This window comes from Xyrauchen texanus, chromosome 19, assembly GCF_025860055.1.
Source record: "Xyrauchen texanus isolate HMW12.3.18 chromosome 19, RBS_HiC_50CHRs, whole genome shotgun sequence".
NCBI classification, from domain to species: Eukaryota; Metazoa; Chordata; class Actinopteri; order Cypriniformes; family Catostomidae; genus Xyrauchen; species Xyrauchen texanus.
The window spans coordinates 32,733,336-32,749,418 of NC_068294.1; the positions used below are offsets into that span (position 1 = coordinate 32,733,336).

At 37.6% G+C, this 16,083-nt stretch overlaps 1 protein-coding gene across 1 annotated transcript in view; it reads left to right on the forward strand.

Moving 5' to 3' along the window:
- The window catches only part of LOC127659774 (protocadherin Fat 2-like), a 43,516-nt gene extending 33,141 nt beyond the window's left edge, over nt 1-10,375 (forward strand). Inside the window, exons 19-23 of the mRNA XM_052149729.1 lie at nt 2,152-2,306; nt 3,841-4,282; nt 5,290-5,449; nt 6,522-7,036; nt 8,236-10,375. Of these exons, the coding sequence (XP_052005689.1) occupies nt 2,152-2,306; nt 3,841-4,282; nt 5,290-5,449; nt 6,522-7,036; nt 8,236-8,717 (1,754 nt within the window). The 3' untranslated portion in view covers nt 8,718-10,375. The remainder of the gene's footprint in view (nt 1-2,151; nt 2,307-3,840; nt 4,283-5,289; nt 5,450-6,521; nt 7,037-8,235) is intronic.
- Nucleotides 10,376-16,083: the final 5,708 nt, after the last annotated feature.

The following is a 16,083-nucleotide window of genomic DNA, read 5'->3' on the forward strand; positions in this document are numbered from 1 at the left end:
AAAAAAAATTAAACTTGGAACTTTAAAACAAGTCAGTGTCGCTTAATGCCATTGGTTCTCACGTGTCTCAGACTAGTTTGAATACACAAGTGTGAAAGAGATTTGGTCACCATCTTCTTTCTTTGTATGGGCAAGAGCAGCTTGGACATTCTGCTAAATATCATTTCATGTTTCACAACAGAAACAAAAAGATACAGATTTTGAACAATGAGTTCAACGTAAATGACGATGACTTTCAATTTTTGAGTGAACTATTAATTTTATCACTAAATCACTTAAAATAATATTCAGTGTTAAATACAAGTTAAGATCAATTAACTATTTGTGGTAAAATGTTGATTACCACAAAAATACATTTAAACTCGTCTTTACAAAAAGTAAAAATTGAGGTTACAGTGAAGCACTTCCAGTGAATTTTTGAATTTTTCCAAATGCCGATTTTTGGAGGGTTTAAAGGCAGAAATGTGAAGCTTATAATTTTTTTACAGTCGTTTTAGGGTTTAAGGGTTTAGGGCATTGCGTCATCATGGTAATGAAATTGCAAAATTGGACAACTTTACACAGAAAAGTTACAAAGTTATTTTACCACTCTAAAATCATGTTAACATGCATATTGTTTTGTTGTCTTGAGACTATACTTTTAATCGGATTTGTCCCATTTAATGCACTTCCATTATACACTCACCTAAAGGATAATTAGGAACACCATACTAATACTGTGTTTGACCCCCTTTCGCCTTCAGAACTGCCTTAATTCTATGTGGCATTGATTCAACAAGGTGCTGAAAGCATTCTTTAGAAATATTGGCCCATATTGTTAGGATAGCATCTTGCAGTTGATGGAGATTTGTGGGATGCACATCCAGGGCACGAAGCTCCCGTTCCACCACATCCCAAAGATGCTCTATTGGGTTGAGATCTGGTGACTGTGAGGGCCATTTTAGTACAGTGAACTCATTGTCATGTTCAAGAAACCAATTTGAAATGATTCGAGCTTTGTGACATGGTGCATTATCCTGCTGGAAGTAGCCATCAGAGGATGGGTACATGGTGGCCATAAAGGGATGGACATGGTCAGAAACAATGCTCAGGTAGGCCGTGGCATTTAAACGATGCCCAATTGGCACTAAGGGGCCTAAAGTGTGCCAAGAAAACATCCCCCACACCATTACACCACCACCACCAGCCTGCACAGTGGTAACAAGGCATGATGGATCCATGTTCTCATTCTGTTTACGCCAAATTCTGACTCTACCATCTGAATGTCTCAACAGAAATCGAGACTCATCAGACCAGGCAACATTTTTCCATTCTTCAACTGTCCAATTTTGGTGAGCTCTTGCAAATTGTAGCCTCTTTTTCCTATTTGTAGTGGAGATGAGTGGTACCCAGTGGGGTCTTCTGCTGTTGTAGCTCATCCGCCTCAAGGTTGTGCGTGTTGTGGCTTCACAAATGCTTTGCTGCATACCTCGGTTGTAACGAGTGGTTATTTCAGGCAAAGTTGCTCTTCTATCAGCTTGAATCAGTCGGCCCATTCTCCTCTGACCTCTAGCATCAACAAGGCATTTTCGCCCACAGGACTGCCGCATACTGGATGTTTTTCCCTTTTCACACCATTCTTTGTAAACCCTAGAAATGGTTGTGCGTGAAAATCCCAGTAACTGAGCAGATTGTGAAATACTCAGACCGGTCCGTCTGGCACCAACAACCATGCCACGCTCAAAATTGCTTAAATCGCCTTTCTTTCCCATTCTGACATTCAGTTTGGAGTTCAGAGATTGTCTTGACCAGGACCACACCCCTAAATGCATTGAAGCAACTGCCATGTGATTGGTTGATTAGATAATTGCATTAATGAGAAATTGAACAGGTGTTCCTAATAATCCTTTAGGTGAGTGTAAGTGCATCACTGAACCCCAGATTTTAGCTATTTTAAAAGAAAGGGATGGACAAGTCAAATACATTTTTGTGGGAATCAATATTATGCCACAAATGCTGCCAACTGGATTGTTTCTTTAAGGAGTGAGAAAAAAGATGATCTACATTAACATACGACTGAAATCATATGTACCTAACCTAATGCCTTATTTCATTCAACAGCAAGACACATTTTACCAAATGAATTAACAATTTATGCTTCCTACATTTCAGAATCTGCTTTGAGATTTGATGGCAAGGGTTATCTGAAATACCTCTATCAAATGGAAGAGGACAAACAGAACTTCCACTTGTCTCTTCGACTAAAGACATCAGATACTGAAGGCATAGTAATGACCACCAATGCCTCTGACTGGGGAATATTAGAGGTACGACAGTTTCCAATTAACACAAAAATCTTTAATTTATTCTTTTGTCTGTCACATTCAAGCACACAAAGCTCTTAGGATGTGCATGAATTGATGAATGTTTAAGCCAGGTATAAATACAAATGCAAATAGGAAGAAAGAACACATATTGATAACAATGGACAGATCACAGGACATTTTATTCCAATTAATGACAAATCATGAGTTCAGTAAGTGCTTTACTTTGTCCAAAAGTCTCTCTGCTCGGTTTTTCACATCACAAAACACTCTGAAGATCCTGCTGCAACAACTAAGAAGCTAGTGTGAAGGAGATGATATTTAATAATGCATACCCCTGTGGCATTAGTGTAATACTTTCAAATATGATGTACCCACAGAAGCTATGTTTTTTTTAATGCATCGAACAGGAAACGAATACATGAATATTTGAGCCATCCGTTATTTGTCGGTGGAATCTGTGCATCATAATGCTCCTGATTGGAGTGCGGCTTTCCATTGCAAATTTGTTGGTGAGGTTCAAAGAGAGCTAACTCTGCGTTCTCCATCGAGCTCTGTCTTTCACAACTACCTTCAGCATTAAAAAGTGCCTTTTATCTACCACAGATGAGCAAGTAGAGCATGCACTCCCCAATTTGCAGGAGCACAACCTATCTAACCCACCTCAGCAAGAGCCTTTGCTGACTCTTTATCCATTCACAGCAACTTGGGAACAGCCCATAAACTTTTAACTTGTGTGTGTGTGTGTGTGTGTGTGTGTGTGTGTGTGTGTGTGTGTGTGTGTGTGTGTTAAAATACTTTCTCTTATCCCAGTTTAATGTACGTAAACAACTAAGTAAGTCATTCATAGTTTGACTTTTGTAAACAGTGTAAACGCAGCTCTGTGGTGCTTTCAAAACATTGCTCTTTTTTGAGTGGTCTGTGATGTCAAATTCGGGCTCTGCCATTGGCGTGAGTTTGAAGTGGTCATACTTGCTTCCCAAACAATGGATGGTGGGATGGTTGGAATGTCAGGGAAACCTGTTCAGAAGCAATACATCATTACTTTGTTCTGTACATCAAAAAAAAAATTATGTAATCTTGGATTTACACTGACCCCTAGGTGCAGCATCGTTCAAGCGCAATATACTTCAGTTACTTTTGTCATTGTAGAAATTCACTATTCACAGTCAGCCATGATTCATTTAATCCATGAGTGCAAATGTCCAATAATAGGAAGGTTACTGAGATTGAGCAGTATTTGGCTGGTCATTTGATTCTAACATGGCAGCCCTCATGTGCGGACCCTCTCCATGTAGGATAAAACGGCCTTTTTAAAGTTACTGACATGACCATTGTCTTCATCTCACGTGATTGATTATGGTTTTATACTTATATTTCAAGATTACAATTTATTTCTTTAAGAGTAAAACTTTCTTATTGAACAATGAGTGCATCTTTAGTACAATAAAAACAGTAAAATTAGCACAATTTCCAAGATGTCATTCAAGACTGCAACTGAAAGTGATGCCAAATGTGTTTGTGTTTGTTTTTCTAGCTGGCGGACAAGGAGCTGCGTTTCAGATATAGATGTGGCAACATGTTCCCTACCAGCCTGCAGGTGGCCAACCACCCTGTTGCTGACGGTCATTGGCATCATGTCTCTCTGGAGGTCAATGGCACAACTCTGAGCCTCACCATAGATGCCAGCCACACCAACTCAATCGTTCTGCCACAACCTTGCAAGCTAACTCAATCCGGTGGGGCCCTGATGCTGGCCAGCTCTAATCCAAACACAGATGCCCAGCGACTGGGCTTCACAGGATGTTTGGAGAGCTTAGAGTTCAATGGAGAGACAATGAGAAAAGACAATGGGGTGCCAGGAACTGGCCCACAGAGTGGCAGACTCTTTGGGATCTACCAGTGCTGTTCTGATGTGAAGATCTGTGCCAGTAATCATTGCGAGAATGGAGGCACTTGTGTTGAAGACTCCAGTGGAGGTGGGAATGAATTAATGTTACTCATAGGGGGGAATTTACTATGAATGAATTGTGCCCACTGAGAGCATTGTTTATTTGCAAGCGCTGTCTACATTATTTTAGAACCAATTCACTTAAGGAATAATGCACTGCAGTTCCCCCGGTTATTAGTGCCAGGTTGTGAAGGATGCAGCAGACTACCTCGATCTGGCATAGCCAACCTTACTGAGACTGTACAGTGTTAATCCACCACTGTAGTCCAGCCACCTGAATCGGCTCAATTAAAGGCTGGAAGTGATCATAAGCCCATTTGTAACACTCCTCTCCTTCATTTGTTTATCATTTGATGAATTACTGCTGCTTTGATCACTAGAAAATATACACAAACATATTTAATGATGTTTTAAATTTATATAATTAAAATAAGTCTGGCAGATATACAGTGCCTGAGCCAGTGCTTAGCAAATAAGACACAGAGTCTGAAAAACATGGCGCTCCTGCAGGAGATTTGGAACAAAAAGCGAGATATGGGGCAACAGTCAAAGACGTCTTTATAGCATGTTTAAATAGGAAAATAATTGCTTGTGTTCAAGCTGAAATTCTGCATGCTAAAGTGGTGCAACTGTTTAGTGAATTCGCCCCTAATTTATTATTTATTTTTGTATTCAATTTATGGTTTTTGTTTCTTTTGCATGTCATAAAATTGTAAAGAAGAGAACTAATTTTAGTTCATTTAAAGAGGCCCCCAAACAATTAGATATGGGACAACATATTAAGAGATGTGTCAGAAAAATAAAACAGAAAAATAGTGATGTGTCCTTTGAGTATATGCAAGAATACTAGGCAGCACTACACAGATATGGAAATAAAGTCAGGGAGACAATAATCTCAGAAGTACCATCCAAAAGACTTCTCAATACATCTTTGATCTCAACCCAAAGAAGTTCCAATTGATATATAGTATCTTTGCTATCTTGACCATTTATTTTGCAGAACTATAAGACTTATGATTTAAAATTTTCCACCAGAGTTTCGCTGTAGCTGTCCATTGCTGTTCCATGGTTCTCGCTGTGAGAAGGACAATCTGACAGTCAACCCTTGCACATCTCAGCCCTGTACTCTTGGCTTGTGCGTGCCAAACACTCAAGGTTACACCTGCAACTGTTCTGATCAAATTGCTGTAAACGGGTAAGTCTCACATAGTAAAGCTCTTGTGTTCACACGTGTATCTTCCTCATGTCCTTGGTGAAGACATTGAGAAGTCTTATTTGCATGAAAATGACTATTTGTGTATTCAGTCCTTTTAATCCCTTTTATGAACACATTCGCACATAGCATAGATCTGTTAAGTGCATTTTACGTTCAGCCGTAACTCGCTGTGTGCAGAATTAGCCGTGTGCCTTTGAGTTAACAAATTAATACATTATTGATTGGCCCCTGCTACCCCAAAGCTTGTGAAAATTAGTCATGAAGTGAGAATTCCAATCAATAAATGTCCTTCTGTGTGTCTATCTCCATATGCTTCAAAGCATTAAGCCATATTGGTTACCAGCGTCTCCGTTTATGTATATTCAGAATTGACAATCTTAGAAAGTACATGTAGGATGGCAAATTGGCATATTTTAAAGAAATAGTTTGAAAATCATTTACTCACCCTCATGCTGTTCCAAAACCATATGACTTGTGAAAATGTAAAAGGAGATGTAAGGCAAATTGTTAGCCTCAGTCACCATTCATTTTCAATGTTTGGCAAAAAATTATGCTATTAAAGTGAATGTGTTTCAGGCTAAAATGTAGTCAGTCAAATGGGTTTGGAACAACTTGAGGGTGACTGAATGGTGACATCATTTTCATTTTTGGGTGAACTATCCCTTTAAATAGCATTTTGCTCATTCTTTTTTGCATTATTATTATTATTATTATGCATGCAGCTTTGACCTCATAATAATTGAGAGAATACATGGATAATTTATGTTTAAACATGTATTTGTCACTGCAGAACCATTTACAATGAACTAGTAAAGGCAAAAAAGGTGACAATGGTGAAAAACTTGGTGACCAGTTACAGGATTTAAGATATACACTTTCCCTTATACATTCATAAAAAAAATCACCCTAAAATCTTGTAATGGGTAATGGGTCAGCTACCAACATGCCATTTTCAATAAATGTTAATTCAGTTCTCATACATTAGTGGTGGACTTGATCAGTATGTCCCACATGCCTCTTACATTCTGTCAATTGTTCTCTGTCTTTGCAGATGTAGAATAGATGCATGCACTCCAAATCCATGTGTTGCCGGTTTTGCCTGTTCAATGGCAGAAAACTCAATCCACTGTGAGCACACCACATCCCCTCCTTACGTGGAGATTGCAGAGATCTGTGCAGGCATACTGGGACTTGTCCTCCTCATTGCGGCCTTTGTGTGTTTCCGAAAACGCTACACCAGCAATAAAAAGCACAAGTCAGGCTGTGTGCAAGATTCCAACAGTTACTTCAAAACTTTAACCAAAAGCATGATGAAAGAAACTGAGATCAGCTCTCCTAATGAGATCAGCACTATGATGATTGGCTTAGGAAGTGATCCGGACCACAGTCCCTTCCGTTCGTTGAAGCCTCGTGAACAACGAGAGCTCGGCCCCCAGGTAGGGTCTCGATTGCAGAGGCCTCAAGGCCCTGTGATTTGCAGTGTGGCCCCTAATCTACCTCCACGACCCTCTTCCAGCTCCGATAACGATTCTATTATCAAAAACAACTGGGAGCACAACTATGAAGGTGAGAACTCAAGTTTTATTCATTATTTTTCCCAGCTTTAACAGGGTCTTCATTTAATGTTGAATTTAGTCAAATTATAAAAGATGAGAGGGGTTGAGGACAAATCGCGTGTACACTTGTGCAGGTCAATGGAAAAACATGTGTGGGTCGAATTCAATCATGACTTCTATTTGCTGCAGCAATTAACTGCTTTTTTGTTCTGTTCCTTTCCTTAAAACTATTGCTTAAAAACTGTGACATCACATTTTTTATTGTGAAATAATTAAACATCAAGGTCAGTTTTGCACTTTAAACACAGCATTTAAAAAATAGTTGAGAATGAAAGTACATAATAAAGTAAGAATTATAAAACAGATAATTTCCACTCTAAATTCTGATTGGACGAGCGGTGTTCAATTTCTTTGTAAAAGTATAATAAATGCACACCTGGGACCACACATTCTATACTAATGCATTAAGCAAACAGCCTAGCATTAGGATAATGAACTTTATCACAGGGAAGAAAAAATTGTTTATTCTAAAACATTATTAATTATTAGTAACGTTTTAATAAATATTAAAGTGCTGTTGCTGATGTTTTATAAAAGCAATAACCCACTCAAGTCTGTTCATTACAGTGATTTTAGTGAACAGTTAGTAATAGAGGTCTCTTATGGCTTAATGCTTAAATTAAAGGGACAGTTCACCAATATTAATATTCTGACATCCTTCACTCTCACTCATGTTGTTCTAAACCTGTATGATTTTTATCTCAGACTGGTCTCATGAACATAAGGTGACCGTGTAAACATTTTTGCAAAACAAAATTAAGCGCCTTATTACACGTTGGGCTGCAGTTTCGCAGTGAGATGTCCAGCGGGTGCCGCCAAAAGCGAGTGAAATGAACTGCGACGAAACGTAGAATTCAGAAGTTAGTTTGCAAAAATGTAGATATGCTAACGTTCATTCTATAAGACTAGGTTGTTCCATCTGAAACACAAAAGGAGATTTTCGTAAAAATGTTAGCCTCAGTCAGTATTCACTTTCATTGCATCTTTTTGGTGCAAAGTCAATGGTGACTGAGGCTAACATTTTTCCTAACATCTCCTTTTGTGTTTCACGGAACAACCTAGTCTATCCCTATAAAGAAACAATTACCGGTAATAATGTATTATATCTATAAGTACAATACACTAATCCATCTAAATTTTCATTTACAGTGTATCCAGCTGATCCTGACTACTATGGCCGGCCTTCCGTTCAAGCCGTTCAAGAATTTCCACAGTTTGACATTGTGGAGAGCACATACTCAAATGCTCCAACCGAGTCCCGCAGAAACTCTCGTTTTGGAGGCTTCCCATTCCCAATTGAGCGAGCCGATCGCCGTGCTCCATTGCCCCCTTGTTACAGCAACCAGAACTTAGATGACTTCCTGGGGCCAGATGGGCGGCCCCTGCCCAGCACTCAGTGCCCTAATGAGTACACTGCGATAAGCTACTACCCTACCCAGCACGCTCACAGCCTTGACAATGTATCCAGTGGCTATAAGAGACTCAGTGTGCGTTTGAGCGTGGCCCAGCCTTCCTATGCGGACAGTAGTGGATCCAAGCAGGCTGGATCTGTTAGAAGGACATCTCGCTGTTATGCTGGCTCAGATATGGTAGAAAGTGATTATGGCAGTTGTGAGGAGGTCATGTTCTAGGCAACAGATTGAGGACTCTAATGGATCAAGTAACCTGGATGGTTTAAAAGGTCTTGTGTGAGTGGAAGTTACAGACTGGAAGGCCATTTCCTACATATAGTATATGAAGCACAATGGCTATAAGCCACAGAGGCACTGAGACTATCAGTATTAATAGTCATATTCAGGGAAAAATTTTATATCTTTTTAAAATCAAAGTTTCCTGATTTGCCCTTAACATGTCTGTAGAATTATGCATGGCTTTAAGAAGTCTACAGTATGGTTATAAATGACATAGTCTGGAGCTTATTTGCCATTGATTGGTATTATGTATTGCCACTTCAATCTTACTCCGTCCTGTTCTTAATAAAAATACTGTATATTTTTATCAGCTCATTTGTTAAATAACTGATTGTAGTGTTGCATGTCAATATCAGCTTGGATGCCAGCTGTGGGACGGCTGATTATTTCTGTAAACATAGCTGAGGTAGGTTAAGTCCCATATGTGCTCACAGAAACCAGCATGCTATGAAATTTAAATAGTTTTCAAACACGCCATATGGCATATGCATTTCTGGTGGTGCAAGGCAAGACCATATTTCACAACAACAAAAAAGCAGTATAGAATTTAGTGAAAAGAGACTGAAGCGGAGGCTGGTTCCTTGCTGAATCAAAGTAAGTTCACAACGTGAAATAACAATTGTTTATGAAATATCAAATATATTGTAGGGCCCTATTACAATTTATTTTGTTTGACTGATATCAGTGGCTGTTGGAGAAACGTATTGCTGGCTTTTCTGTTGAGATTTGTCTAAATTGTCCTTGGTGAATAGTAATTACAGAAATGCAGTAATTTAGAATGTGAACTCTGCACTAGCTTCTAATGCTGCAGACATTATGCAGTGTTAGGAGTTTTCAGTGATCAAAGGCAATCAAACTCAAGCCATGGGAATTTCCTATGCAGCTTCTCATGGCTCAATTATCCTTCTTGACAAACTGTCATAATGCTTCCAAAACATGAGAAAGATCAAAAATACTTGCCAAAGTAGGAAAGATCATCTGCTAATGAGATAAGGATGGGGAGAAGCAACTTATATATGTGAAGATTAAAAACAACAGCTGCATTTTATATACTAAAGAGATTCCATCTTTGATCTGTATTCATAACAGTGATGTGGTCTTTATGGTTCAATATTCTGTTGTTTTGATTTTAAAGATTGAATATGGATTTCCAACTCAGCACTTCTTATTTAATGCAAAGATGATGTTAACGCTAATGTCAGCACACTGGCCATGTCATCAAATTATTTTGCATGTGCTCAATTAAACTGCAACCCTCCTTATTGTAGTGTTTAGTCTGCAGTGTTTCAAATTTGATATAGTTCAGTGTTTATGTACAGTATGTATAAATTGCAGCTGTAGCAAGTATTTGTAGAGACTGTGATGTTCATGGCAAACTGCTAGTTGTTTTTGTAGTTGCTGGGTGTGGTTTTGTGCAGTAAATTGCGAACGCAAATGTAACTTTTTGTGTATTTTGTAAATTCATTGTGGGTTGAATCCCATGCTTTAAATGAATTCCTCTGTGAGAGAATTTGTGTTGTCTTTGCCATTTCTCATCTCTGTAGAAAATACTATGAATTATGTCTATCAAAATAAAATGATGTTTAATATACAGAATGTACACTCTATTGTAATTGGAATATTTAAGAGATAGCCTTGGTTACGCATCACCCTGAACTGAACATCATTTTTTTTTGGTTTCCCCCTGTTAATCTAAAATGTGCCTCATGTGGTAACATCTAAATTAATGGGTTTTCTTCATGTTAAAAATATTTTTAACATGATGTGGAACACAAAAGGTCCATGGTAAACAGTCTGCACTTATATAGCACCTTTTTAAGCCTTAACAATATTCAAAGCACTTCACACTGCATCTCATTCACCCATACACATCCATACACCAATGGCAGCAGAGCTGCTATGTAAGGTGCTAGTCTGCCATTAGGAGCAACTTGGGGTTCAGTGACTTGCCCAAGGACACTTCGGCATGTGGAGTCATGTGGGCCGGGATTCAAACCACCAAACCTGCGATTAGTGGCCGACCCGCTCTACCAACCGAGCCACAGCCGCCACATGTTATCCATGACCGCATATTTTAGAAACAGAATTTCCAAATGAAAACAGATGAGTGTGGATATGGCCTGAAGTAACAACTAGACATTTACATGTTTGACATGGTAGTAGACATGAAGATGATGAATTGGTAGTTTTTTGTAATTTATCCACCTTTTGATCAGAGTTTTACTTTTCTCTGAACATATCTTTCATTTGGACAATAAAACCGAGAGGACTGTCTTATAAACTCATCTAAAATGGGGTTTTATTTACTTTTAGCTTAAGAACATCACCCAATGTTTTCCATCCCAAAATCTTTGAATGAGTTGAGAGATGAGTGGGGGAGCTTAATTACATGTATCTTCTTTCACATGCCTTCAGTGAATAAAGAATAAAAGTTATTAGAATAATGGAAGAACATAAATGATCAAGGTCATGACTCAAAGAGCAGCAATACATGCTTGAGCACTGAATACTATTACTCAGCAATTTCTCAAGATTTATGCACGAGTGAAAGTGGAGCAGTCATATTACGTCACATATCTTGTGTCTTCGAACAATAGAACATCCCAGACCTCACAGCTGACATCCCTAGGGTGTTTTCAGAAATAAGAATGTAAACTAATAACAGTACTGAGTGCCATAACTCTCTTAAAATTGTACACAAGACATTTTAAGACACATGTTGTATGATTAAATAACATATGTAACTGTTTGGCATTTGCCTTCAGCTATCTCCTATACTACCAGGCTACCAGTTAAAAGTTTGGAAACAAATACTCAATCTTTATTATTATTATTTTCACATTTTAGATTGACATTTAAGTTATCAAAACTATGAAATAAGACAACTCGATGTATGGGAATTATGTATATACCAAAAATGTTAAACAAATCAAAATTATCTTCAAAGAAGCCATGCTATTACAGCTTTGAAAATTCTTCAAGTATTCACCTGGGATGCTTTGTAAACAGTATTGAAAGAGTTCCCAAGTACCGTATACTGGCCACTTTTTGTCTGCATTTCCTTTACTATCCTTAAATTAAATTATAAAATAGAATAGAATAAAATTATAAAACATAATTAAATTATTATTTTAAATTACAGTCTTTCAAGAGATAGTTCACCCAAAACCGAAAATTCTCTCATCATTTTCTCACCCTCATGCTATCCCAGATGTGTTCAACTTTTTTCTTCTTCTGAACACAAACAAATATCTCATCTCTGTGGGTCCAGACAATGCAAGTGAATGGTGACCAGACCTTTGAAGCTCCAAAAATCACATACTCTAAAGGCAGCATAAAAGTAATCAATACGACTCCTGTGGTTACATCTGTCTCCAGAAACAACGTAATAGGTGTGGTTGAGAAAATGATCAATAAATCCTACTTTTTTTTTTTTACCATAAATCTCCACTTTTCCTTTCAATATGTGACAGTGAAAGTCACATAATAGTAAGAAAAGAAAAGATGTGGATATTTATCTGTTTCTCAACCACACTTATCGAATCGCTTATGAAGATATGGATTTAACCACTGGAATCTTATGGATTACTTCATGTTGCCTTTATGTGATTTTTGAGCATGAAAGGTCTGGTCACTATTCACTTGCATTGTCTGGACCTACAGAGCTGAGATATACTTCTAAAAATCTTCATTTGTGAAGAAGAAAGAAAGTCATTCACATCTGGTTTGGCATGAGAGTGAGTAAATGATGAGAGAATTTTAATATTTGGGTGAACTTTAAATTAAATATTAAATTTGTGTTTTATTTCAAAGCAATGTATACTGTATGTAGGTACAATTTATATTTATCTGAAAAACGAATTTAAGGCATTTAATCATTAATTACGATTTTATTTTTATAAAATGTAATTTTTAAAGAATACATTAAATTAATACAATTATTTAATAAAATACATTTAAGGCATTTAAGCACAAGCCTGAATCACAATGTTTTTAGGATCACGAGAAACATAAATTCAGTCAAGTGTGTCCAAATTTTTGACTGGCAGTGTGTGCATTAACTGTAGACTATTCACACACTTAAACAGCACATCAGCATAAAGGGGTCACTCCACACAAACCTTTTGAGCACTCGGCTGTGACCCAAACGTCTTTAATCAACACTGTCACTCAGCATTATTCTGCTCTCAGTCCCTCATACATACTTGAGCATTGCAGTGTGAGGGTAGAGAGACATAATTTTAAGGGATACAAGTGAACTCCCTCTTAATCTCCATGTGACACTCTCACGCAGCTTAATAAACTGTCTTGTGGGTCTATATTCTCTCACATCTGGATTGTTAAACACTGGGGCGGGTGCATACAGCACACTGTTTTGCATTCATCATCATGCTCTGCAAACAAGAAAGTCTGCTTATTAATATGACCCTCAGCCATTTCTGGGTCAACAGATGGAGGGCAGCAGTGGTTTGTGTACTCAGATTAGTGCATTTATAGTGCTTTTTGAAAAGAGGGGAGATGAGTAGTCATCGGCTGTGAAAGAAAAATATACAGTTTACATCACATGCCCACAACTCATGTGTGAATAAATATGGAAAAACAGGGAACCGTCCACTAGGGAATAGTCCTTATCTTTCAGATATGTCACATCTGTCAGTTTGGCACCTAATAAATGATTATCAGTCTATCAATAATATATGGCACCACATGGTACAGTAAAACTTACTATAAGTGTAAGTGCCCATGATAGTAATCATGAAAATGCATTGCGCTCGTAAACAACATAGTTTCAAGAAGTAGTTAATCATGCAATTCCAATATTTCTGAAAAAATAAGGTATTGTATCTTCAGCATGAAATCATTGTAAAGTATGTCGTAAATGAGCAGATGAATGTTTTGACACTGGTATTCTGTCATAAACATATCAATAAACCAGCCAAGAATGACAAGATAAAGGCTGAATTATTTATGGTCCTGACAGACTGACAGATGGTGAGGTAGTGGAATATATCAGGAGAAAAAAGGTATCATTACTGACAGCGTATTATGAGCCACAAAACCTAGATTGTTTACTTCATTAAAGCAACTCAATTCTAGAACATTTTGTCACAACTTGATTTTATTGAGTTCTATCCATATAAATTTGTAAATAAATATGTAAACTTAATCCATTTGAGTTTGGACTACATGAATATGTTTTGTGGTGTTAATGATGGTGTAAAACTGGGCAGAATATTTCCATTTTCTCTGCATGATTTGCATGGGGCTAGATAGGGAGAACAAGTGTTGAAATGAAGTGTTATTTCATGCATTTTTGAGCAAGTGCATAGCTTGAGTGTGTACCTTCAATTTCAAGTGATACTTAATTTGAGTGCTGCTTAGCTGCTTAGTCAATTGACAGTGCAACAGTTTCACTGTGCTTAACTGAATAAAACTATATATATATATTATATATTTATATTGGCTCAGTGGAACTGACTTAATATGGTTGAAAGATATTAATTTGCTTGTAAAAATTTCTCTAATTCAATTAAGTAAGGGTAATATCTTTATTTTTTAAGTAAGGATAATAACTTTATTTTTTGAGTACATAGTTGGTTTCCACACATCCTTGAGCAAACATGATAACAGCATCTTCCTGAGTGAATAGAGAAAACACCACCAAAACAACAAGCAAAAACCAATTTATGGATTTCTGAAATTGTTGAAGCATTGCAAACAATGTAAGGTGTGCATTGAAAAGGCATGAGGGATGATGGGAAATGTGAATGAGACAATAAGCATCCAGTCCAAAAGAGATCCAAGAGTTTTAAATGTGTTTGTCAGATGATGAGTTTGATATTGCAGGTCTTCAGTGATGTTTTAGGTCTTTTAAATGGGCATCTGACTGTTAATGCAGGTGGTTAATGGAACAGGCACATTTAATGTGCTACCTTTTTATTGTCTACAAGTAGTGTGGATCATAATTTTACACTCTATATTTGACAATATGCTCAATTGACATACAAACTTTTATTACATCATCAAACTCAATCTAAATCAATAGACACATTAAAAACAGTGACTACAAGGTAAACACTGTCCATGCTTTGTTTATTGTTTAATATGCAACCCAATGTAACTGACTTTGCATCATGTTTTCATTCTGGCATCACACGATAATGTTCTCTGCATGGTTTTCAGATGGCTACTGTTTAGTCTGTGCAGGTCTGGTTTCGTGTGCTTGATTCTAATGTAGCTACACCTGGTGACTGCACGACAGCATGCTTTCAGTTCTGCACGTGCCAGGCTGGAGCCATCAGCTGCCCTCACATCAACGCTAACATCCTCAGCATCAGTATCCAGCATCACGCAAAGCGTTAACACAACAAATCAGAATCCATGCGGATATAAACGTGACAGTTACGGGCAACGAGTATTAATGTATATATCTGGATCTCCCATTGCGTTTCGCGAGGATACCAAGAGAACTCTGAAGTTTTGAAGTTTGGGAACGTCCTTCGTTTAATTCTCAGCGGCTTTTGACGGCATTTTGAATGAATGGTACACGGGGAAGCAACACGGTTACTGTATTTTATGAGCAAATGTATCAGATTTATGAATGGACGTCTTGACAGATCGTCCACAGCGCGCGCTTCATTCATTCTCATTGCCAACCCAAAGAGAAGATGGAGTAAAACCATCCCTCAGTTTGTCAAACAGGATTGTTTGAATAAAAACGAGCGCGAATCGCTGACATTTTTATCGAAAGTGTAATATTTGTAATGTTTTCTAAAACAAAAAACTTACAAATTAATTTAATTTAGTAAATATTGAAATGTGTATTGACATCTCTTCAAGTTATGACTGAAATTGACAAAATATCCATAGAATTTTCAACGAGCAAAAAGTATTATTAAGGGCCGTTCACACCGAACTCGTTTTTGCGTCGCTTTACTTAGCTCTTATCTGTTTTTTTCTTCGTCTTTTCCACCCCTTTATTTTTTTTTCCAACGCTACGTTTTGTAGACGCCGCGTCAGTTAAAAAAAAGTAACTAAATAAAAAGGACGTTAACTTTTAAACGCGCATCTCGAGACATTTGCGTTCTGTTTATATGCGTTGGCTGCGTAATGTTCGATCTGAACGGCCCCTGAGGGTAAAGTATCATACATTTGAAATTAGAACGTTCTTTAAAATCGTTACGTTTGTAAAAATAATTTGACATTTAAATGTCCTTTGCGTTCAATGGCTCACATCAGTGTGGAACCCTAACGGCTGCTGTTGTTCGGTGTATGAATGCACGCGCTGCTCGAAAGATACCCGTGG